This window comes from Babylonia areolata, chromosome 2 (assembly GCF_041734735.1).
Source record: "Babylonia areolata isolate BAREFJ2019XMU chromosome 2, ASM4173473v1, whole genome shotgun sequence".
Lineage (NCBI taxonomy): Eukaryota > Metazoa > Mollusca > Gastropoda > Neogastropoda > Buccinidae > Babylonia > Babylonia areolata.
In genome coordinates, this window is record NC_134877.1 from 53377529 (window position 1) to 53402969 (window position 25441).

At 44.5% G+C, this 25441-nt stretch overlaps 2 protein-coding genes across 4 annotated transcripts in view; one reads left to right on the plus strand and one right to left on the minus strand.

The window, feature by feature from the left end:
* Positions 1-4648, minus strand: part of LOC143274982 (phosphatidylinositol 4-kinase type 2-alpha-like) — a 34465-nt gene extending 29817 nt beyond the window's left edge. Inside the window, exon 1 of the mRNA XM_076579015.1 lies at positions 4136-4648. Within this exon, the coding sequence (XP_076435130.1) occupies positions 4136-4522 (387 nt within the window). The 5' untranslated portion in view covers positions 4523-4648. The remainder of the gene's footprint in view (positions 1-4135) is intronic.
* Positions 4649-9048: 4400 nt separating this feature from the next.
* LOC143274992 (transcription elongation regulator 1-like) overlaps positions 9049-25441 on the plus strand; it is a 54087-nt gene continuing 37694 nt past the window's right edge. For 2 of the 3 annotated variants that reach the window (XM_076579039.1, XM_076579045.1), the window contains exons 1-4: positions 9049-9548; positions 20573-21047; positions 22048-22284; positions 24730-24895. In XM_076579039.1, coding sequence (XP_076435154.1) covers positions 9088-9548; positions 20573-21047; positions 22048-22284; positions 24730-24895 — 1339 coding nt within the window. In that variant the 5' untranslated portion in view covers positions 9049-9087. The remainder of the gene's footprint in view (positions 9549-20572; positions 21048-22047; positions 22285-24729; positions 24896-25441) is intronic. The other variant, XM_076579055.1, reaches the window with a different exon arrangement.

Sequence of the window (25441 nt, forward strand, 5' to 3'; positions counted from 1 at the left end):
CATTCAGTGGGTTATGGAAACAAGAACATAGCCAGCATGTACACCCCCGAAAATGGATTATGGCTGCCTACATGGTGGGGTAAATCAACAAAACGGTCATATATGCAAAATGTTACATGTCTGTCTGAGTGTGTATGCGTGCGTGCCTGAAATCTGATTGAATGACACAGGAAACAAATGATGAGCGCCCAGTGGCAGCTGTCAGTCGGCTCTACCCAGGCAGGCAGCCTGTTGTGCGAATGATCCCATATTTGTAAGGCACTTAGAGCTTGGATAGGTGCTATATAAGTATCCATATTAATCAATGCTATATAAATATCCATATTAATCAATTAAAACATGGACATATTGTCCCATGGAACAAGACTGGGAAGAGTGGGTCTCTTTTTTTTAATTGTCTTTTTTCAAAACCTGCTTTCAGGGCTCTGTACAATATGAGTCTATAACAGAATTATATTTTTTGTATAAATGCAATGTATGCAATGACATCACAGATCACAAGACCAGTGCAATGAATTTTTCTAAGTTCAATGCATATATAATATACATACATGTATGAATTCTGTTGCTGTATTATGTACTCATATCTGTGGCTTAACAAATCTCTTCTTTGTAACTGTAGTCTTACACTCCAAATTATACATGCATAGGTACTTTCTTCAGGAAGCAATGACTGTGTTCGTTTAAATTTTACATTTAAATTTTAATTGTCTGATTTAATGCAAACCTCTCGTCATGTTTTCTGGTCAGAAAGACAAGTTGTAAACTAAGTATGCTTTTGAGCTTAACAATAACACACATTCTGCTGAATGTGCTCTTCTCCATGTATAATATATATCAACTACATTGATACTGATAGTCAGTCTTCATGTTCCTTTTGGCTGGGATCACTGACCACGCAGGTCTGCAAGCCCACTTTGCTGCACTTGTATGCTATTCATTAAATCAGTGAATGTGCAGAACAGCATCCCACAAAAAACAAACAGCAACCACAGCACTCCCAGAAAAGTTAGTTCTGCACATTTCCAGAGATGCAATGAGAAGAATTTAAAGCATCTGCGTTATCTTCAGTGTTACTCACTGTGAATGCACGTCCTACTACATTTTACATGAAAAAAAACCCCATATATATCTGTATATATGTGTGTGTGTGTTTATACACACACACACACACACACACACACACACACACACACACACACACCAAGACGATACTAGTATATCATTACTACTCTTTTTTAGACGATACTAGTATATCATTACTACTCTTTTTTAAACTACAAATTGCAGATATGAACAATCACACAAACACACACACACACACACACACACACACACACACACACACACACACACACACACACACACACACACACACACACACACACACACACACACACACACACACACACACACACACACAGATCCAGAAGAAGAAAATTCCAGATACAAGGTTCTTGATGCTGACAGGCCATTAGGCCAAATGTCTTTGAAGGGGTTCTGGAGACTCAAAGGAGCTTTTCTCCAGAAGAGACAAACTGTATTTTGATTGACTGTCATTTTCATCATTCCTGTTTCAAGATGTCATGATCATGGTGCTGAATGAAACTGCAAAGAAACTGCCACAGTTCACTGAACAAACACTTTGTTCTTGAAACAAACCTGTGCCAATAACAAACCTCACTAGATCATTGGAAACAGAAAGATTAAACAACTTAATAAAATAAAATTTTCATCAGTATCTTTGCTTTTTGTCCTTTTTTTTTTTTTTTTTTTTTTACAAGAACTTTATAAGATTGGTGAGGCATGTGTGAGCATGTGATTTTGTAATAGTGTGTGTGTGTGTGTGTGTGTGTGTGTGTGTGTGTGTGTGTGTCTGTGTGTGTGCACATGTATCAGTGTGGGTGGGTGTTTGATTTTCTGAGTGTGTGTGTGTGTGTGTGTGTGTGTGTGTGTGAGTGTGTGTAGTTATGTGTTGCTTTGTTTTGTTACTTTTGTTTTGCTTTACTGCTATCTAGATCACTTTGTACTACCTGTAGTTGACTGGCAATAAACCAATGAGAAGTGAAAGCTTTGATTTCCACTAGCTCCAGTCTTCAGAAGTCAAGTGAAAAAAAAGAAAAGGAAAACGCAATTCACACAAATTTACCAGTACCACTGTCCCAGCTCGGTGATAGAATGAATGAATGAAATATGAATGAATAAATCTTTGAAGAATGAATCTTGTTTTCCAATGGTGGAGACACTGGAGTGAGAGAAAGAGACACACAGAGAGAGAGAGTGTGTGTGTGTGTATGTGGGTGTGTGTGCGCGCGTGTGTACATCTGTATGGCGTGCATAACTGGTGTGCATGTGTGGAGTGTGTGCGTGTGTGTGTCTGTTCCATCATGCCATCTGATTCAAAGTACCTTTTTGAGTTTGTCTCATGCTGCTCATCATCTGATCTGGCTTCCCTTTCCGTTGCAGTAGCAATGCTTATCAACCATCAATCATTGACAGCAGTCAACTTAGATAGCTGATTGTGTCACTGTCATAAATGTCAGGTTACCGATACCATGACCCAGTATGGCAGCTCCCTGAGGAAACTGCACTGTTGCCAAGTCACTTTCACAGTTTCAGTAGTACTTAGCATGGAACCTTTGAGACGTGGGGTGGTAATTTAAACAAATATAAAATGTTGTTCCCTATAAAGTAAACCTATCGGGTCAATGTCCCTTTTCCAAAGTAAACTGAAAACCCACCTGTTCAAAATGGCCTTTCGTTGTGACGAAACAGTTCTTTGTCTCCTCCCACCCTCTGCACTCCCCTTGTGTCCCCTCGTCATTGTATAATTCCTGTGGTGTATGCACTTGTGGGTTGGTGCTTGAGCATGTGTGTGTGTGTGTGTGTGTGTGTGTGTGTGTGTGTGTGTGTGTGTGTGTTGTGCGTGTTGTGCCTTTTTCCTGCGATTATTTATATGTCTGCAATTTGTTATGTTGGTGGATACTGATTGTTTTCCACTTCTAATGTCTCTAGGTGCTCTTGTGTTGTACAGTGTCCTTATATATGTATACTGTTTCATGTGAGGCCCATCTTTGGGGAGTTTGCACCACATAAGTACAATTTATTATCATTATTATTATCATTAAACATTTGGAACCCTGTACACCCTGACAGGCCCAATAGCCAAATGGCTAAATCATTGGACTTTCAATCTAAGGGTCCCAGATTCGAATCTCGGTGACAGCGCCTGGTGGGTAAAGGGTGGAGATTTTTCCAATCTCCCAGGTCAACATATGTGCAGACCTGCTAGTGCCTACATTGTGGAGTAAAGAAACGAAACCATCATACACATGAAATGCTATATGTCTGTCTGAGTGTGTATGGGTGCATGCCTGAAATCTGATAAAATGACACAGGAAATGAATGATGAGCACCCAGTGGCAGCTGTCAGTTCACTCTACCCAGGTAGGCAGCCTGTTGTGCAAATGACCCCGTACTTATAAAGCACTTTGAGCTTGGTCTCTGACAGAGGATAGGCACTATGTAACTTATATAAGTATCCATATCAATCAATCAATCACATGAAGGGTAAATTCCATAAACTTGTAGTTGTATTAAGAGTACTCTTGTAATTCAGCTGACTGCAATGGCATCTCAAACAACTTTGTACAACCCCTGATATCATCAAACACAGACTGTCCCCATGAGGACGAAGGAAGGTGGCAGAATGGTTAAGACGCTCACCTGCCAATGCAGAGATTAAGTGAGGATCTGCATTTTAATCCTGCTCTCGCCCTTTCTCCAAAGTTTAACTGTAAAATCAAACCGAGCATCTAGTCACTGGGATGTGAGATAAACTGAGGTCCTGTGTGCAGTATGCACTTGGTGAACTGAAAAAGAACCTGAGACAAAGAGAGTGTTGTCCTCTGGCAAAATCCTGTAGAAATCCACCCTCATAGGTACACAAATGCATATATGTACTCAAGGCCTTTACAATGTAAAATGGGTTGTGTTATGCTGCTGGTCATGCATCTGTCTAGCTGATGTGGTGTTGCGTATATAGGATTTGTCCGAACGCAGTGACGCCTCCTTGAAAAACTGAAACTGTCGCAATGGTAGGTAACTGACAATGTGCAGCAAAGTCGGTACTTACGCCTTCACGGTTTTTCACAAAATAACTGCCACTCGATCCTTGGTAGATTCTGACAGGAAACACATTATGCTCAATGGCATCTTCAGCGTGTTTCATAAGTTCTTCAAAGCGAGGGTCATCGGGAAAAGTGTTCCAAAATCCTGTGTCATGCTCGTGTTTCGTTCCAAGCAGAGGAGAGCTTTCTTTCGTTCCTGCTCCCGTACCACGTCCTCCTGGTCCTGTTGGGGACCGTGGCCCGTGGTTAGATCTATTATAGTCTTGGTAACCATCTGTATGATGGTGTGTATTATGATTGCGAGTAAACGGATGGTCATCTGTCCCAGCATCTTCATTATCATCGTCAGCAACACTTATCAAAGCAGTATCACTGTCTGTATCGATCATCATTTTGGCAGATCTGGAATCACCAAACAAAGCACTTAATTTTTCTTAGGAACTTCCAACCACACACAGAGAGAAGAAGTAAATCGTGATAAAGTCATCACTTCGAGGACAACATTGAAACATCGATCACGAGCACCTGCGTAATCTGCGTGAGCAGTCTGCTTCCGGTTAACAGTCTTTCCGCAGCAGACGACATTTTACACCGGAAATAAGACCTCCCTTGTGCACAGTTTCTTCAAAAGCACCAGTACTAGTAGTAGTAGTAGGTTGGGGACAAAAAACAAGCTTGGCAGCTTGTAAACAGTCCCTTCTTTGATCTCATGACACATTCTTGTACAGACTTTGGTCAGGGTTCGACGCTTCCTTTACATTTTATTTATTCATCAAAATCTATAAAACTGAATAGTTTGGAATTTTGTAGAATGAGTTAGTTGATGGTGCTTGTTTTAAATGCAGTGGCTGTTGATTCCATACATTCGTAACTCGGTTACTGAAGCAAAACTTTCTTGTTAGTATTTGAACGTTGTACAAATTTTTTTTCATCATTATTTCTTGTGGAACTATTCTGGGGTGCAGAGAAGAACTGATCCCAAGATACATCAACATGACCATTGGAAAGCTTATATGTCTCAACGAGATCACCATATATCCTTCTATCCTTAAGGGAAAATAATTTTAAATAAGATAATTCACCATTGTAAGACATGAGCCTACACTCATGTACCAGCTTTGTGGCTCTTCTCGTACCCTATCAGTTGCAATCGATTGTCGCTTCAGATGATGACACCATATAATATTATTATTATTTCCATACTCCAAGTAAGGTCACACCAGAGCTTTGTATAAATTTACAAAAAATATCACGGTCAAGATAATTAAAAGTTCTTTTGATTATTCCAGTCATTTGGTTTGCTTTATTTATGCAGTTATAAATATGTAGGTCAAATGAAAGATTACTATCAAAAGTGACTCCTAGGTCTTTTTCATTGTCACATCATCAGTGATTTTACAATGTTTGTAGTGTTATTCAGTTGGATAGTACATGTTTTGTGAAGTAAATGAATTTTTTTAAAGCCTGTTGTCAGACTATTACATTTTCGGAGCTAAGAAAAAAGGACTGTATAGCATGTGAGCACTTCAAAATATTTTGTTTGAAAACATTTCATGGATGCATGCGGTTGTTTCGTTTTGCCTATCAGGTCAGTCCCTGGACCTAAACCTTGACAGTGCCTTTCTTCCACTACACACATCCACTCCAACACGCACCAGCAAACAATATAAACATCCAAAATGCCCGCTCCGTATTATATCACTGAATTATCAGTCCGATTGTTGTTGGCAAAACAGCATAACTCACAAACCTCACTCAGAGTACCAGACCAGATATCATCCCTGGCTCTGAATCATGGCTTACCCCACAACATGCAAGTGCTGAAATCTTCCCCACTGGTTATACCATATTTCGAAGAGACAGCCGAGAAAGCCAAACTAGAGGAGGAGTATCTATGACCCCCCAAAGACCATCAAATCTAAGGCCAGATTATTTGCAGATGACACCACGTGCAACAAAATAATCAAGAAGGAAGCTGACCAGCACACACTCCAAGAAGACTTAGTTTCCCTTTCCATCTGGGAGAAACAGTGGGCCATGCAGTTCCACCCGCAAAAGTGCTCCACCTTAAGTGTCAGTATAAAGAGGAAAAAGATCGCACCAAACTACAAACTCCATGGCCATCCGCTGGAAAACGTCAACACCACAAAATATCATGGTGTGAACATCCAAGACGACCTTCACTGGGGATCCCACATCAATTCTACAACCAACAAAGCCAACAAGACCTCAGGCTTTCTTCGGCGCGACTTGAAGATAGGAAACAAGAAGACAAAGGGAACTGCGTACAAACCCCTTGTTCGACCTATCCTTGAGTATGCTGCGTCTGTGTGGCCTCCCTCTACAGCCAGTAACATCCAGGCCATCAAAAAAGTCCAGCGCCGAGCAGCAAGATGGGTCACAAACTGACATCGACAGACGTCTTGTGTCAACTTCATCCTTAGCACCCTCACCTGGTACCCTCTGCAAGTCAGACGAATAAAAATCTCGCCTGGAGATGTTCTACAAGTTCCACCATGGTCTCATCTCCATCAACTCAGTTTTCCTGCCATCACCATCAGACAGCAGGCTGAGCTTCAGAAAAAAACAACACCTGCAACTACGACATCCCGGCCTGCAGGACGCAGTACATACAGATGTCTTTCTTCCCCTGTACCTTCCCGGAATGGAATACACTGCCCCAGGAGGTTGTCACAGCCGAGTCGCCGGACTGCTTCAAGTCCAGACTCGCCTCCTGCCTGTGACACAATAGACTCCCCCCCCCCCCCCCCCCCCCCCCCCCCCCCCCCCCCCCCCCCCCCCGGATAACAATCAACAGTTGGGCCATTCCGGCAGTGGCGTTTCTGTGCCGCGACTGCACGAATGTTCTATAATGATCTTTTATCTCTGAGTGATGCCATCGATGTACAAAGTGAGACGCTTCGTGATTAATGTGACACTGACATTCAGTGAAAGCTTTGGAGCTTGTGGTTCTCAGTTTTCGTCAGTCGGGTTGACATGGTCCTCTAGATTCTGTACCTGTCAATTCAAGAGTCTGAAAGCAACCACGAGATGCTCAGAGAGGACTCAGTCCATTTAAATGTCAGTTTCTTCTCCGCGGTGATCTTTTCGGGGTGATTTCTGCGTCCAAAGAACCACCTCAAGAAAAACACTCACACAAGCGGGCTTATTTGAAACAGTCGATGTTGTCACTCAGCTGGATGTTACCGGCAAGACTCAGTAACCAGTGATCACGGCAGGTATGGGTGCAGGGCCGGGAGGGTGGTGGTGTTCCGCGACTGATGCAGGCTGATCAGTGTGACACCTTCTATTCGTCTGGCTAAGATTGACTCGTATGTGATGCCGGACTCGGACCAGAGGCCAACCGATATGCTTGGATGCTTCTTTGAAAAGCACCTGCATGTCTCGGGTCGGCCAGTGCCTCAGTGTCTGTGCGAGCCGCCAATATTAATTTTTGAAGGCTTTGCGGCCTCGTGTAGAGTTTACCTGACTGAGGTACTGACACCTTTACCCGCCGGCAGGTTAGTATGGTAGTACGAGTGGTCTCCTGAATACCATTCACCTCAGTATATCAATGCAGTCGACATCAGAAAACATCAGTCACTTCAGTTTTCAAAGATATCCAGGGCCAAAGGTGAAATCTGGGGAAGAGATGGACATGGGCCACCGTCAGTTGCGGGGCCGGCGGGCCGGCGGGGACGTCACGGTCCGCAGAAAGTTGGCACGGTACCAGATGTGTCTCACGGTCGGAAAATTTGTCGTCAGTATTCAACCCAGATTCAGTACCCCGCGTTGGATATGTGGAGCAGTATATGGTAGTAGATCTGGTCAACTGAAAGTCACTAACCGGCCACTGCAAGTATGTCCGTCCGAGTCGGTTCACCGGCTGAGTTCAGTTGCAACTCAGTGAGACTTATTTCAAGTTTTGCGCCTTACCGGAGTTTACTGAGAACTAGGATCGATAGTGTTCATACTGATTTCAACCACCGGGAAGCCATATCAATCCCGGGCCTTGCATGGGGAAGCAGTTTACCGGACTCACTGAGTTGCCCGGGGGTGTTTTTTGTTTGACGTGACCACGGCCGGCGCACCCGGCCCCGGCGCGGACGGACTCCCTGGCAGTGCCCCGGCGCTCGGCCGGGCCCCGGCGTGAGGGTCAAACTCAGACGTTGACCATTATCAGCATTTTGGTGTTGGGTCAGTGCTGGCGGTTTGATGAAAAAAAACAACAACAAAAAACCCAAGCAGACAAACAAACAAATAAATAAAAACAAACAAACAAAAATCACCAAACAGTCACCGTCTCCCCCCCCCCCCAACCTCCGGGCCCATCCTCTGCCGGCCCCACGTCTGATATCACTTCCCAGTGAAAAAAACGTTAAACTAAAGAAAGAAAGAAAGAAGAAGAAAAAGGCGCTACTGAATCAATCGCCCGATCCATTTCTGTGCTTTGCGTCGAGTTGTTTTATTGAAGTAACTCTCTCGAGTTGAGTGACTGGCGGATCATCGTCATCCACGGAATTTAGGGGGGGGGGGGGGGGGGGGGCACGACTGATATGGTCTTTCGTTTAATAATAATCATTGATAATGATAATGTCAATGGTGATAGTAATTATAACATCACTACTGACCACAATGATAGTAGTAGTAGTAGTAGTAACTTGATGATAATGATGATAATAATAATGATAATGATATGCGGAATGCGTCCAAAATGATGCATCAGAACCAACAAGACCAAACGGGAGACGAAGGACAGGAAAATTCCATGCATGGGAGTATGCCAGGGAGTGATATGTAAGGACAAATGGGCATGCCAATAATAATAATAATAATAATAATAATGTTCCGGAAGAATGCCGGTATTAAAATTCTATAAACCGGCTCCAGTCCATCTTTTGTATGAAAATATGGTAGCGTCATTTGGCTGAAACTGAGGCTACATGTAAGTGCAACAATGGCGGACGACATGGAAGAAGAGGCCATGGAACAAATGATGGCCGATGAAATGGATGAACCGCAGGATATTGATATGCGGAATGCACCAAAAATGATGCATCAGAACCAGCAAGATCAAATGGGAGACGAAGGACAGGAAAATTCCATTCATGGGAGTATGCCAGGGAGTGATATGCAAGGACAAATGGGCATGCCAAATAACGGACCAAATGGTGACCACGCACCGATGGGAGGAGAAATGGGTGGTATGCAAAACGAAATGCATAGAGGTGGTCAGAACGATATGCCCATGGGCATGCAGAATGAAATGGGGAAAATGGGTATGCCTCCTCAGAACGAGATGGGAGGTGGCTTTCAGCCGCATGATGGAATGGGGAGAGGAGGATTCAATCGTTTTGGACCTCCGGGCGCTGGACCAAGAGGGAGAGGTGGATTTATGGGACCAAGAGGGCCACCAAGGTTTGTTGGACTGTTTTATGAATCATGTATAATTAAAGCACATACACGTGCGCGTATATACATGCTCGAACACAAATAGTGGTTGATTACCATGTTTTGTGTAAAGTATACATTCAGTGATTCACAGTTCAGGTTTAACACAGTTTCAGGGCATTATGTAGATATATATATATATATATACTAGATGTCAGGTTTAGTTAAGCACACTAGTTGAGGTCATTTAACGTGGTAAAAGGATTTGGGAATTATGGTGGATAAAAACTTAATTTTTGAACAGCACATTAATGGAACAGCAAAAAAAAGAAAGAAAAAAGCAAATGGAAAAGCAGGTATGATCACCAATTTTATCCAGTATGCAAATAAAGATGTCTTGGTGCCATTATTTAAAATAATTAGTAAGACCAGTACTGGAATATGGCAATGTGGTATGGCCCCCTTACCTTTGAAAACTTATTGACTTGATTGAAAATGTACAGAGAAGATTTACCAAGCAAATTATAGGGATAGGTAGTGCGTCATATGAAGAGAGACTTAACTAGTTTTACACTCCCAAGCCTGGAATATTGCAGGTTAAGGGGTGATATGACTGAGACATATTAGATTCTACATGGACATTATGATAAGAACTCTACACAAAATCTTATCACTCTGATTGTCTGAAGGACTATGATCATACCAGGGGACACCCACTAAAACCAATGAAGACATTCTCCAAATCAGACCTTTTTTCACACTTTTTAACCAACATGGTTGTTAACTTCTGGAATAATCTGTCCACTAACATTGTCACTGCAGGAACACTTAACAATTTTAAGAATTTATTAGATAAACACTGGAAGGATTTATGGAATCCAAGTTAATTTCTCGATAGGAAGCTAACCATAACATTAGTAATTGTTTACTGTTGTATAAGTTGCAAAACAAAAAAAGTCCTAATGATCGGGCAAAAGGCTGATAAAGTCTAAAAGCCGTGACACTGGATATGATGATATCTGTCTGAGTGTGTTTGTGTGTGTGCCTGAAATCTCATTGAATGACATAGGAAATGAATGATGGCATCCATCAGTTGGCTCTACCCAGGTAGGCAGCCAGTTTTGGAAATGACCCCGAGTTTGCAAAGCACTTAGAGCTTGGTCGCTGACTGAGTATAGGCACTATATTATTACATAACTTAAAACCCATATCAAATCAAATCAAATCTCACCCACTGTAGCACCCAATTTTCTCCCACATACCACCCACTTCTAAGATAAAGAATCATGATTTCATTTTCACTTTTACTTACCACACTTTTTGGTATCTGAAAGTTTTTAAGTTTGTGAGTGTGTGCTGAGAGGGTGTTACTGTTACAGTGTTGGTATGTATACCACTATTACCACAAATACAAGTACAGAGACTAAGGGTAAGAGATTGAGTTTGAAGCAATGTTTATTTAATTACACATACTTAGCAGTGACCCAACTAGTGCAGACTCCGGCAGGGGTCTGACATTCCTGTCCTGTGCAAACTACTATCCGCCTATGCGGAGAAAATGAAAGCAACTATGGCCGATAACCTCTCGGAAGTAGGTAACCTCCCCTTTGTCCCGCTAGCTAGCGCCCTCTTTTTCCGGCAGCCATCTCGACACCTGTTCCTGTGCACTGCATATGGTTAAGTTTTTTTTTTGTATTTTCTATCGATTCTTTGGCGTCCTTCTTGTTTGTCTAATTATGTCTTCAACCAGGTCGCATAATTATGTGGCTCGATTGGGCGATCAGGCTAAAATTAAGGCGCAATCGCAATCGATTCGCGGACACTCTGGGCCCTCTACTTTGGGCTCTCTAAACAACACCACCAACCCGCAGCCTCCACTTCCTCCACTACCTCCGGTCGACTCCAGGCCCCCACTGCCTCCGACGTCTCCTCCGCCGACTTCTAGGGGTTCGTTACCCCATACTCAGGTCAGTGGTGCCATTGACAATATTCTTTTTCATCCGAGAACGGACTTGACGCGATCCACGTTTTCTTGGTCCTGCCAGTCGGCAGTGCCCGAGTTGATCTCCTCTATCTCTTTGCCAACTCCCACAATATCAGCAATGGAATGTGCCCCAATCCCTTTGGGAAAACAACACACACTGGCTTTGGATCCGCACGTTAGACAGGGCCCTATGTGCGATGCGTCCATGGCAGCGGCCGTGACATCGGCTCACGCGCCCCCCACTTGGCATGCCTCTTTCGTCTCGGATGCTATAGCGACCGAGGCGCTTACGGATGCCCTCCCCATGTGTATGGAGGAAGGTGGACCACTAGGGGACACGCTCGCCCATACGCGTGCGCTTCCCCTTGTCTTGAGCAGCCGATCCAAGGGAGGCAACTCCTGCTTCGGTCACCGCCGCAGTTACTTCCGTTGCACCGACATCGCCCTTCGCCTTCAGTGCGGGTGTGTGCTCGGCCCCTACAAGCTATCCGGTGATGACACCACCTGCCATACAGCTCCTGTTTCCCACTCACTAAAGGCAGATCAGCAAGCTGTTCAAACAACCAGCAACTCATTGTCAACTTGCTGCATCAATTGTGCACCACTCTGCTTCCGGGTGCCACACCTTCTACCACTGCTCATTCTTCTGCTGCAGCAAATCCGCTTCCACCCTCCACGACCACCTCCCAGCAGCCTGGTCACGTGCCCAGCACACAGCCTGACCCATCATCCTATGCCATAGGAGAGACATTTTCTGAAGGGGACACTGATACAGAGGAACCACCTAGGGAAGATCATCAGCTGGTTTCCTTTCAAGAAGCACTAGCCCTCCTAGCTTCCTACTCTCCAGATAGGGTGCAGACCATTCGCACACCGGACTCGCCTCTAACCTGTGGTGCTATGGAGATTATGGGCATCCAGAGATCCTCACTGTGCTCTTACTCAATCGACCATGGTAGTTGAGGCCCTGCAGATTTCAGTTTCAGTAGCTCAAGGAGGCGTCACTGCGTTCGGACAAATCCATATACGCTACACCACATCTGCCAAGCAGATGCCTGACCAGCAGCGTAACCCAACCCTGCAGAACACATTGGCACGCATTAGGGGCCAACCCATCACTGATGTCCCCTCTGACTCAGTTCCAAACTTTCCAGCTGCAATGGGCCGGGGGAAATTCCTGAAAACTCTGCCCCGATCCACTTCAAAACCTCCACTTTTAGCTCCGGGGCCTGTTCCTCAAAACCCACTTCCTCTTTCTCATGAGGACCTCCTACTCCTCCCGCAAAACTTGCGTGACAATCGCAGAGTAACATGGCTCTGGAGGAAGCTCTCAGATCTTCTTTAGAATCGACTGCTGCCATGGAAAGCTTCCTTGCGGGTCTTGCTGGGGCCCTCATGGAAGCCCCACTGAACAACCAGCAGGCCTTGACATTACAGTTTTCTCAACTTTCGTCCAGCAGATCAGCCAGCTTCTTGTGCGCTCTGTGGGCATACAAGCACAGGCCTACATGAATATAATTTTGGCCAGGAGGGATGCTGTGCTTGACCAGTCCACATGTGTGCGCTCTCCACCAGAACACGCTTCCCTCAGAGCACTTACCCCCACCGACGGTTCCTTCTTCGGTCAGGGCTTTCCCACAGCGGCCATAAAACGGCCCGTAGGCTTGCGTAGGGACCTTATTCTTGGTGCTGGCCCTCTCCGCACTTCGGCACACTTGCAGCACGCTCCGCGGCATCAGCCATATTCCTTCAGGCACAGCAATGTGGCCACCTTCAGGCCACATTCACATCAGCAGCATGCAGTTCGGCCTCCACACAGGCCGACAGCCAACTCCAGACCGGCCCACCCCCAATGACTCACCCCCGCCCTTCACCCGCCGCTTGCGCACCAGCAGCCGGCAGGCAGCCTATCCAGGCACATGCCAGCGTGGCTGTCTCTTCCAGCATGTGAGTGGGTCCTCCGGGTGATAGGGTCGGGGTTTCGCCTACCTTGGCTCTCCTCCAAGGCACCTCTCACCCTCTCTCCTCCTCTCTTCCCCCCCCCCCCCCCCACAGGGCGACGCAGCCCGCTCAGCCCTGCGGGACGAAATCATTTCTCTTCTCCACAAAGAGGCCATAGAGGAAGCTCCTCCTCTGTCACCAGGCTTCTTCAGCCGCATCTTCGTCGTACCCAAAGCCTCTGGCGGATGGCGGCCGGTCCTAGACCTTTCCCCTCTAAACAAGTACCTCCAGTACAAACCATTCCGCATGGAACACCCGCATCAATCAGGGACTCCATCAGGCAAGGCGACTGGGCAGTCTCCATAGACCTCACAGACGCATACTTCCATATCATGATTCACCCCAGGGACCACAAGTGGCTCCACTTCTCATGGGATGGCAAGTCCTTCCAGTTCAGAGCCCTTCCATTTGGCCTTGCGCCAGCCCCCTGGGTCTTCACCAGGCTGGTCAGGGAACTATGCCTAGCCCTCAGGAGCAAGGGCATACGCCTGAGGGTCTATCTAGACGACTGGTTGATCCTTGCGGAGAGCAATGCCCTCTGCCAGCACCACTTGAACCTTGTCAGGAACCAGTGCCAGTCGCTTGGCTTTCTCAAGAATGGAGAAAAATCGGAACTGGAGCCCTCTCAGCAGTTCAAATTCCTGGGTATGGCGATCGATTCAGTATCAGTGACCTTACGTCCGGCCATGCCTCGCCTCCACAGGCTACACAGTCTCCTGTCTCAGCTATCACAGGCAACCTCGGCGTCTGCCAGGGAACTTGCCTCTCTGCTAGGCTTCATGGAGTCCCTCGCTGCACGAGTTCCACCAGGGAGACTACACAAACGCCCATTTCAGTGTCAGTTCCAGGACAGGTGGTCCCAGTCTTCACAGGCATGGGACACCCGTATACCTCTGGGCACATGGTTCTCACAGTCGACCCAACGCTGGATGGACATGCAATGGCTCAAGGCCGGGGTTCCAATCTCGAACCCAGCACCGGATACAGAATTGTACACAGATGCCTCCAACATGGGCTGGGGTGCCCACATGGACAACCACACAGCGTCTGGGACTTGGAAACCACAACAGCAGTCGTGGCACATCAACAAACTGGAACTGGGAGCGGTCTTCCTCACCCTCCACCACTTCCTCCCCCACGTTTCGCACAGGTCGATCATGCTATGCACGGACAACACAAGGGTAGCATATTATCTGAACAAACAGGGGGGAGCTCACTCACACCAGCTGTCCCTGCGTGTGGAGACAGTCCTCCTCTGGTGTCAAGAGCACAGCATCCACCTGACAGCATGACATGTCCCAGGCAAGCTCAACATTCTAGCAGATTACCTCAGCAGATCCTACACCGTGCTCCAAACGGAGTGGACCCTGTCACACTCAACTTTTCAGCCGATCTGGGACCATTGGCACAAACCACAGGTGGATCTCTTCGCCACAAGATTCAACTTCCGCATTCCAACATGCGTCTCCCCAGTCCCAAACCCGCAGGCCTGGGCCATAGACGCCCTATTGATCAGCTGGTCCAACCTTTCGGGGTACGCCTTCCCCCCACTTCCCATCATGGGAAAAGTCCTCAGAAAGGCAAGGCTGGAGAGTGCCACCTTGATTCTCATCACACCACACTGGCCAGCACAGCCATGGTTCCCCGACCTTCTCCACCTCACTCACGTTCCCCCACTCCGCCTTCACATCAACAGACACTCCCTAGTCCAGCCCGGCTCGGGCATTCCCCACGGAAACCCAGAGGTTCTCAACCTACAGGCCTGGCTACTGTGCGGGAATCTCTGTCAGCACTAGGTGCCTCCGATGACACAGCTGACCTTGTGTGCAGGTCACATCACAAAGGCACTCAAGTTGTTCAGTCAATCCCACACACCTGTTCAATATGGATCTCACCAACTTTCTTGCCTTCCTCTCCTCCTCCAAAGGCCTCTCTGCCTCTGCAGTACGGTTCCATCATGCTGCAATCAGCTCCACTCTTCGGCAACTGGGCGGGCCCTCTTTCTCAGATGACCCCCTGCTCAGAGCACTGGTTCGAGGGGCTTCCCTCAGTCACGCACGTAAATCCCTCCAGACCCCTTCTTGGGACCTTTTTCTGGTCCTACAATACCTCCGCAAGGCCCCCTTCGAACCCCTTGCTATAGCTCCTTTCAAGCTACTCTCCATGAAGACACTCTTTCTCATCTCACTCGCCTCAGGCAGGCGCTGTAGTGAGGTTCATGCCCTCAGTGGCATCACACAAGATACAGCCTTTGAGCCGGACGGATCTGTCTCACTTAGATTCCCCCCTGAATTTCTTGCCAAAAATCAAACTCTCAGTACACCCTCTCCCATTCTTTTCATCAAACCGCTCTCCTCTATACTGGCCCATGACGAGGACAGATTCCTCTGCCCGGTCAGGGCCCTGCGCATATACCTTAAAAGGTCGTGTCCCTTCCGATCGTCCAAACGACGCCTCTTCATTAGCTGGAATCTGGACCATCCGTGTGACATTAGCAAGATGTCTCTGTCTCGATGGATAGTCAGTGCGATTAAAGGCGCGTATGCAGATGTAGGATTGAGACTTGATGCCTCCTCAGCCAGAGCACATGAAGTCAGAGCATGGTCCTCTTCTCTTGCCTTAGCGCACTCAACATGGCTGCAAGACATCATGGATGCTGCCTACTGGAAAAACCCTGCCACCTTCGACTTCTACCTGAGAGATGTCGTACGCCTGCAGGATGATGGCTCAAGAGGCATCGCTTCTGTGGTAGTTGCACAACAGGCCATCGCAGCACACAGACAGTATAACAGGCGAGCCCTCCACCTTGTCGCGCTATTCTGCACTAGTTGGGTCACGGTTAACTCTCTCCATACGAACGGCGAAAGAGACGACGTTAACAGCGTTTCACCCCAGTTACCATCATCAAAATATTGCAAGCGGAAGGCTCTTACACTGAAGACGTGAATGTTGACAAAGAATACCACAATTCTGACGATGGAAGCTAAAGGTTGGGTCATTGAGACACCCACTGGACATCCGAGGGGTCCGTGTAGAGGAGAAGAGAGGACTGGCCGTACTGAGTGAGTTAAGTATGTGTAATTAAAAGGAAATTTTCTATCTAAAATTACTTTTACTGCATTTTTAGATAACATACATACCGTGACTCAAATTTAAGACCCTCCCGTCCTCCCCGCTTCCTGTTCTCCCTGCTCGCTGCGCTGGTGATGGCATATCGCCGTCAAAAGAGGGCGCTAGCTAGCAGGACAAAGGGCAGGTTACCTACTTCCGGGAGGTTATTGGCCGTAGTTGCTTTCATTTTCTCCGCATAGGCGGATAGTAGTTTGCACAGGACAGGAATGTCAGACCCCTGCCGGAGTCTGCACTAATTGGGTCACGGTAAGTATGTTATTTAAACGTAATTTTGGATAGAAAATTTCCTTTAAAAAAAAAAAAAAAAAAAAAAAAGAAAGAAAGAAAAGAAAAGAAAAAAAACCCCAACAAAACCCAAACAAACAAAAAACAAATGATGTTTGGATGAGCACAGATAATACAATATTATCAAATATTAGTAAATAAATGTAAACTGTAAATGTAATGCTATAGCATTGATTGTATCAGACTTCTCTGGATAGTAAATTTCCATGTTATGTTGCAGTTGATATAGATTATGATACTTCAGGAAGCAGTGAAAACAGATCAGAAGCAGAGAAGTACATTTGAAAGACAGCACGTATATGATATGAAATTCTGTCAATTTAATGTCACTTTCTATTTAAAAAAAAAAGTAATTGGGGCAAGCATGAGCCTCTGATTTATGGAGAACCAAATCTCCAGTTGTATGCCTCTTAAAAATCCCAAGTCCCATTTCAAAGTAGCTTGCACTTGCAGTCATATGCTAGTGCTAGTGTAACTGAATTAAAGGGGGAAAAATCATGTTTGTGCATACTGCAGTTTGCATGTCATGTTAGGGAAACATGAGCATCCCTGCAAAATCAATTATGATACATATAAAAAAAATTATGATGGGAGTAAAAATAATAGCACACTTAATCCGGTTGGCACTGCCAATAATTAACCCTTTCGCTGCCAGGAGAATAAGATTTAAGTGAAATCTATTTGCCAGGGTTTTTTCACAAAAAACGGGTATAAATTTTCCAAAAATTCTGTGCTCTTTGTTATTGGAGAAAGACCCATAAAAGTATATATTTTCTGAAAGGTAAATGAATAAAGAATACAAAACACCTGCTATTTTCCCATTTTATATATTTTTAGTGACATGCTGTTGTTTTGAAATCAGTGTTTTGTTTTTTGTCACATTTTCAACTTGTTCATTACAAACATTAGTCAGGTAATTTGCACAAAAACATCATATTTTCTGGACAAATGGATATCTGCAAACACAAAATCATACTAGAACAACCACAATATATATATATTTTTTAAGAGATAGATACACAATACATTGTGACTTCTCCAAGTGATAAGATGGATGTGAGGCCATGCCCCCTCAGTCTCCACCCCCCCTCCTCCTCACCCCTCTCACACGGTCACTTGATTCAGTTCTCATCAGACCGCGTTGGCTGCGTGCCAAGAATATCGCTCTGCTGCTAATTCGGTCATCTGTCGTCTGCTAACATCTGTACAGCTGACATCACTCACTGACAGTTGCATCTTGGCCACTCTCTTGATTGCTCCCTTTATTTTCTATCAGATCGTCCTATAAATGTTCATCTCTATCTTCTCCTTCGAATTTACGCTTCAGTTCTTTCTGAGCATCAGCTAAAGAAAGAAATTATTTTTGATTTAGTTCGTCACGATCACATGTCTTGAGCACGGCGTCAGTCCGACATTTTGTTGAGCGAGCGAGGAGAGAAGTCAGGCAAACACTTGGACAGTGACCCAACCAAAACGTTCAAATAAAGGACTGCTTCATGACGTAGATGGGGTTTCTAGCTATGAATAGAATCTAGAGAGATTCCCCAGGCTAAAGCTACCACTATTTTTGCCAAGGAAGTGAATGCAAACCAGGGAAAAGTCAGAATATTTCGATGACGAGTTATCTCGTCATGCAGGCAGCGAAGCATACATGCTTGCCATGATGAGTTATCTCGTCATGCAGGCAGCCTAGGGGTTAAGTGCACAAAAGAATAATGGCTTAAAATCAAGACCGTAGAGCTGTGAGTTGTCACTATCTGTTTTTATTTTTTGCACCGCTTATTTAAATTGAATTGAATCTTTAGAAAACTAAGTATATATATTTAGAAATGAGAAACTGAACTTTGCAATAAAAATAGCACAACAGACTACCTTTCACTTTGCAATAAAAATAACATAACAGACCTACATTTCACTTCGTGGTAGCAATAATCCATCACATTATCCTCAGAATACTAGACAGACATATTCACATTGATGTCCCACAGGAAAAACAGCCACAAAATTGTTGAAATGTCTTTGAATTGTCCAAAAGTAGTCATTGAACTACAGATGCACATCAGAAGGAGCTACCACATTACACTCTTGGTCTTTTGTGGTGCTTCATGAAGCACCCTGGGCATACTCCACATCACATGTAGGGCACTCCCAAGCCGACCTCACACATCCACCATGTCCAGCAAGACGATTTGGCTTGTGTCCCACTGGTAGCTTGACAAGTTCATGTCCATCACCCGCAGGACATGCTTGGGATTGGGCTGGCTGGGCAGGAAAAGCCATGATTTGAACCAGCGCGCTCACATTCTCTTGCTTCCTAGGCGGACGCGTTAACCCTCAAAGTGCTGGATATAATAAAACATACTTACAGAAATCATGCTTAAAACAAAGGGATAGTTTGCCTCCGCTACCTGTGCTCTGATTTGGGGCATTTGTATACTTATCAGTAAGAATAAATAGGTAAACCTATACATTTTTGGAAAGTAGAGTGAATGAAGAATCAGATAAAAGTAAGAAAAAGGCTGTACCTTGTAAGTAGTTGGAGATATTCCACAGGATATAAACAACAAATTTTGCAAACTTGTTTTCCCAAAACGTCAACCACAATGTTTATAGGTATTTTCACATCTTTTACAGAGTCAAAATCTCAAAATTGGCATTAAACTGTGCAGAAAATGTTCTGGCTGCAGAATCATGAAATGAATATAACTGAAACAATGAAATTATAAGCACTGTATTATTTGTTTGAGACACACCCACCGACGCCACGCACGCGCACATCTACAATACTTTACGCAATCACAGGCAAAAACATAAATAAATGTTTTCTTTTAGCTCATGTTGCTTTCAAAAGCAGCAAGAATGCTTTAAATCAAAATAATTTCCAGTTTTCTAGCTTGATTTGGTCAAGAAATCGCAATAGACCCATGCCTAACCCACTTTACCACCTCTCCCCACCCCCATCACCCACCCCCCCAGTTTTTGTGGCTGGAGACACAAAACTGAATGAACAAGCAAGCCAGCATGCCCAAGTGTCAAAATAACAAAGCCGTTTTCACCAGAATCCCTGTCAGCAAATGAATCATCACTAGTGACAAGGTCACTCATTTCCTGAGCTTTGTCAACTTCAGTGTCACTCATTGTTTACAAAAAATACGAAGATCTGGACTTATAAACTTGGTCAAAGTTTGTGCAAACACAAGCAGGGAGGCAGTAACACCAGAACGAGGCAGTTTTACGAAGGCTGCCGAGCATAGCCGTACGATGTTGGACCTTATGTAAACAGAGCCACGATCGTGGCCCATCGCACTTTACCGGGAAAGCCACGATCGTGGCTCATTGCGCTCTCCGGGTTAATCTAGGCCATCACTCCACACTATCAGTGTATCGCATTTCTTTAAAAAAATAAAAATAAACCTGCAGAAAACCAATCAATCAGGGGCATTATGCAATCATTCAGTTGATGTTAAGTGCCATGTTCATTTCGTACTCAACACCATGAGGTAAAAATTGTATTGTTACAGTATACCTCTGTCTTTGGAACTTGGGCAGCTGTATAATCTATCAGTAGTGTCATACTGTTAAAGAATTCTGTCATACCTGTATTACGTTGAAGCATAAAAGTTTAAACCCAAAACGCTATCTGGATCAGTGGATGTTTCAGGGGCCCTCCATTCAGAGGACCAGGACCACCTGGCCGTTTCCGCGGTCCCCCAGGGCCAATGGGTATGAGAGGCCCTCCCCACGGCATGCGTGGCCCACCAGGGCCTCATGGACCACCCGGACCCCGAGGACCTATGCGAGGCCCAAGGGGCCCACCAATGTTTGGACGCCCACCCTTTGACCCAAATTTTGGACCACCTCAGGGAATGGGGCCAGGACCTGGTGGTCCCGGTGGACCTAGTGGACCAGGGGGACCTGGTGGACCAGGGGGACCTGGCGGTCCAGGTCCAGGCCCTGGTGGACCAGGCCCTGGGGGTCCAGGTCCGAGGGGACCACCATCTGGGCCTGGCATGGGCCCCATGAACGGTCCTGGCCCTGGTCACGGTCCTCCAATCAATGGGCCTGCTGGTATGCCCCCAGGACATCATGGCATGCCCCCACCAGGCATGCTTCCACCTGGCATGGTAAGTCATTTTTACTACAATAAACATAATCAGTATCAATTGCATAATACTAGTATATTAACTATTTTATAAAGATTTGAATGTGTTTTAGACCATTAATAGCAATTTGGTATTATGGACTCACTTGTATAAACACATTGAGTCTTTGTAGTAACCCAAAAAGTAAAGTATATAATTTGTTATGGTGCGGATTTGTACCATGGGGCTAAAACAGGTGTGCGCAGATCTGGAGAAAATGGCATCATGTTGCGATTTGACTGAGGCAGTGGCAGTGTCTCTTTTACTGTGAACTTAAGAAGTTTATTGAATAATAAAAAATTATGAAAATAATCTGATTTAAACGATGTTATCACCTTGAAAAGAGTAATCAATTATTGATCATGCTTATGTTAAGTAGTGATTTTGGATGTGAATCAATGGAAGGGTGCATTTTGCCCTGTGGAAAGTCTTTGCTTCCGAGCCTAATACTAATAGAGGGGGTTCAGCCCAACTCCTGCATCTGTCTTTTTTTTTTCTCCAGCTTCATATTTACTGCAGAACACATTTTTGACAATGATTTTTTATTTTTATCTTTTTCTCATAGAGTCCTTTATTTTGGATAAAGTGTGCGTAACAATTGAATCTTGGCCATGCCTCTCATTTTTTCCATTTGTATTTTAGAAATTCCTAAATTTTCACAACAAACAAGATTTGATCACTGGATTCATTGCCTTTGATTAGTGAAAATGGCGTATGGTTAAAATAGGTTGTCATTCTTTAGGTATTTAAGGGTACCTTTCATTAGCTGAATTGGTGAAATACTCAAAGTTACGTTTCCTGGAGTAACATTTTTTGACAAAAAAAAAAGAGGATTCCTGAGCACCTTAAAAAAAAAAAAGAAACAAAAAAAAGAAATCTACAAGATTTAATGTCAGGCAGTGGGCTTGTTTTCTTTGGTGATGACCTTGAATACATCACACAGCTTTTTTACAGTAGCTGGTGATGGTATGTTTCCTTTAAGCGTCCCCCAATGGTGCCTCCACCTGGATTTCCACCCCCAAACTTCAACATGCCTCCCCCCGGCTTCCCTCCCACTTCTGGAGCAGGTGGCATGGGGCCACATCAGGGAATGGGTATGATGGGACATCAGCAGCAACAGCAGCAGCAACACCACCAGCAGCAGCAGCAGCAGCAACAGGGACCTCCCAGCAGTTCAAGCCAAGAACTGTGGGTGGAAACTAAGGCTGCTGATGGGAAGGTAATGGTTTTTATTACACAAATGTTTGTTACATGGCAAGTACATGAAGTGGGGAACGTTGACTTCATCTAGAATATCTGTATATAAATATTTGATTATAAATGATGGCGTTAAGGTAGCACTAGGGGTAGAATTTTGACCAAAAATCATTAAAAAATGTGTTTTGTGTTTGTTGTGAATTTTGCAAGAATAATGTTTCATAAAGCCTTACATGTGTGTGTTTTGTTTGAATTATTACTCAAAGTGTGTGTTTTTAGCTGTTTTTGTGAGTGGGTGTGAGAGAAAGTTGTGAAAAAAAGATCGAATGCATCCAAAAATTGCCCATTTTCAATCGCGCCTACCGTTGCTACGACGCCATGAAGCAAGGCTTGTGACCTACTGAACTAGAGAGGAAGAAACGGCCTTCACCATGAGCCTAATTAGCATAGGAAAATTCCTACACAGCCAGCCTGCCAGGGCCTAAAAGTGGGTCACTGGCTTGCTTGTTGTTGGTGAAGTGATTGGCCGGTTCGGTCACGTGGCCGATCTGAGCTTTATCATTGGCTCTCAAACGACTTCCTGTTTGCAAAGCGTCTGCTATCTGTGTCTATTCAGATCGATCAACAACTATAAATTTTGGATTATTTTAGCAATCTTTGAAAAGATAAGAATGACAAAGGAAAGAAAAGTTAAAGTTAGGGCCCTCCACAAGTTTAGGAAGCGGCGGAGAGGTGGGAAAAGTGCTCAGCAAGTCAGCACTTTGCAGACAAAGGCAAGCACTAACCCCCCCCCACCCCCCTTGGAAACCGAAACAAGACATCTAAACTCCACTGCCTGTCATGCAATGAATCGGTAAGTTTGTTTATCTGACATCCTCCCCCACCCTCTGTCTCTTTATCTGCCTCTCTCTCTCTCACCTTCCCTCTCTTGGTTTACATGTGTGATGGAGTGTTTGGATGTTGAAGTTGTGTGTGTGTATGTGAAGTCAGTTTCTCACACATGCACATTCATTCTCTCTCTCTCTCCCTCTCCTGTGATTTACATGTGTGATGGAGTGTGTGGATGTTTATAGTGTGTGTGTGTGTGTGTACATGCCCCCCCCCACCCCCCTCAAAAAAAAAAAGTCACTCTCACACACATTCTCTCTCTCTCTCTCTCACCTTTCTCTTCTTCTCCCATACATGTATACACAAACACATACCAATTTTTTTTTTCCAGAGTGCAGTCAGCAGCAAGAAAAACATCAGGAAAAGAGAAAGGAAGGAGGCAAAAAATTGAGACAATCCGGCATCGAGAACATCAAGAGCGGTGTGAACGAGGAGGAGAGTTGTATGGGGCAGGACTGTTCTGAACACCAAAACAGCTTTCTTTTTTGTTTTTTGTTTTTGTTTTCTTTTTATGTTATGAACAGACACCTGAAAAAAAATATTTGTGTATAAATTTACCTGTTTTGTGCCTTGGTCTACTAGGAGAGACAAGACCAAACTTTAAATGCAATTTTCTCAAAACGTTCATTTTTCGTGGACTTGCATATTTGTGCAACAAAACACACACACTTCCCATCAGCATAATGACACCAAATTTTGTGTACTAATGTAAAAATGGCTGCTGAGTGCAATAAGACTATCAGGGACATTCTATCTCAATTACTTTACTTGCTACATGTGTGAGATGTGAACTGTCATTGCGACTGAAAAAACACCCTTTTTGATTGAGTGGTGAGTGAACATTATAAATTTTTTACCAAAGCTTTCATGTGTTAATTGCACTCTCTGGTCACTGAAGTGAAACTCTGTTATATCAGACACTTCTCAGAGAGGCAGCTTCTATGAGATCTAGTCTGCGAAATGGAGCTACCCTTCAGAACATTAAAAATATTCATAACTTTAATTCTAGTCAAGCTGTTTACTTAAAAATTGGTGTGTGGCATACCTTTGATGTCTTCTCTCTCTGTGCCAAATTTCAGAGTGATACATTACTTAGAAGTTGAGAAACAAAAATACCCCCAAATCTACGCCTAGCGCTACCTTAAAGAAGAAGGCTGAAGAGAAGGGATTTCACCTCAAGATAGAGACCAACACTAATTTAGATGATTAAACAAAGCTTTCACTTTCTGGAGAAAAGAAAACCTGTAGCGTCATTTGCTTGAAAATGAATAAAGTGTTGATGTTTCAGATTCATTAGTTTTAATGTACTAGGGAGGAAAATCGGACTGCATTTTGAAGAACATTTTTGCATGCAATTACACACAGAAACACACATGTTCCAAACACCAGTTACGTGGAATTTTAGATATAATCATGTTTTCTTTGCCATACATAATTTTCTGCTAAATTCTGTTTTTACTCAGCCAGTGTAAAGACTGATGTCTGAAGTCAGAACTTCACTGATGAAATGAAAACTTTCTGTTGGTGATGATAGTGTCAGCTGGCTAAAAAAAAAATTTTTTGTTTATTTTTCAAATAGGTGTATTACTATCACTCACGAACTCGTGAAGCGGTGTGGACCAAACCAGAGAACGTGAAAATAATAACGCAGGAAGAAGTGGAGGCCATGGCTACCCAGAACCAGCAGCCAGGAGGGGCAAACTCTGCAGCCTCTGGCACTACTGCTGCCCAGGCTGTTGCACAAGGTGAGAACTTAATGACCTCTTAAGGCTTTTGGCTGACAAAGTTAAATTGTCCTACATCATTTTGACATAATTTACCTTGGCAATCCAGCACAAAACCTTTGCACTGTGACAAGGCTACCACTGAAAGATAGGAAGTCCAGGGGACTTTCTTCAAGTTGAAAAGGGTTACAGAAGAGGGATAAAGTCTCTGCTAAGAAGAATAAGAACATCAGAAAAAAGGCATTTGCATGATTCGTCGTCGTTGTTTTTTGGGATAACCAATTTCAGTCTAATAAAAAGTCTGAATATTGCAGAATAATTGATACACACGTACTGATAGACACACGGTAGAATTGACAGCCTGTGACAACCATGAATTTCCATTCAGCTGTGTTTGCCCACACTATGTGCATACTGTTGTTTAGAATCATTTGTCAGCATCAAGTTCATGAGCAATTGCCGGTGCAAGATGCTCATAGTCTTACTAGTCTTGCAGCTACCTATGATTTGAGTTTTGAAGTCTTTATGCCTGCTGTAGTTTCTTGATGGTAATGGGATCAGGCAGGC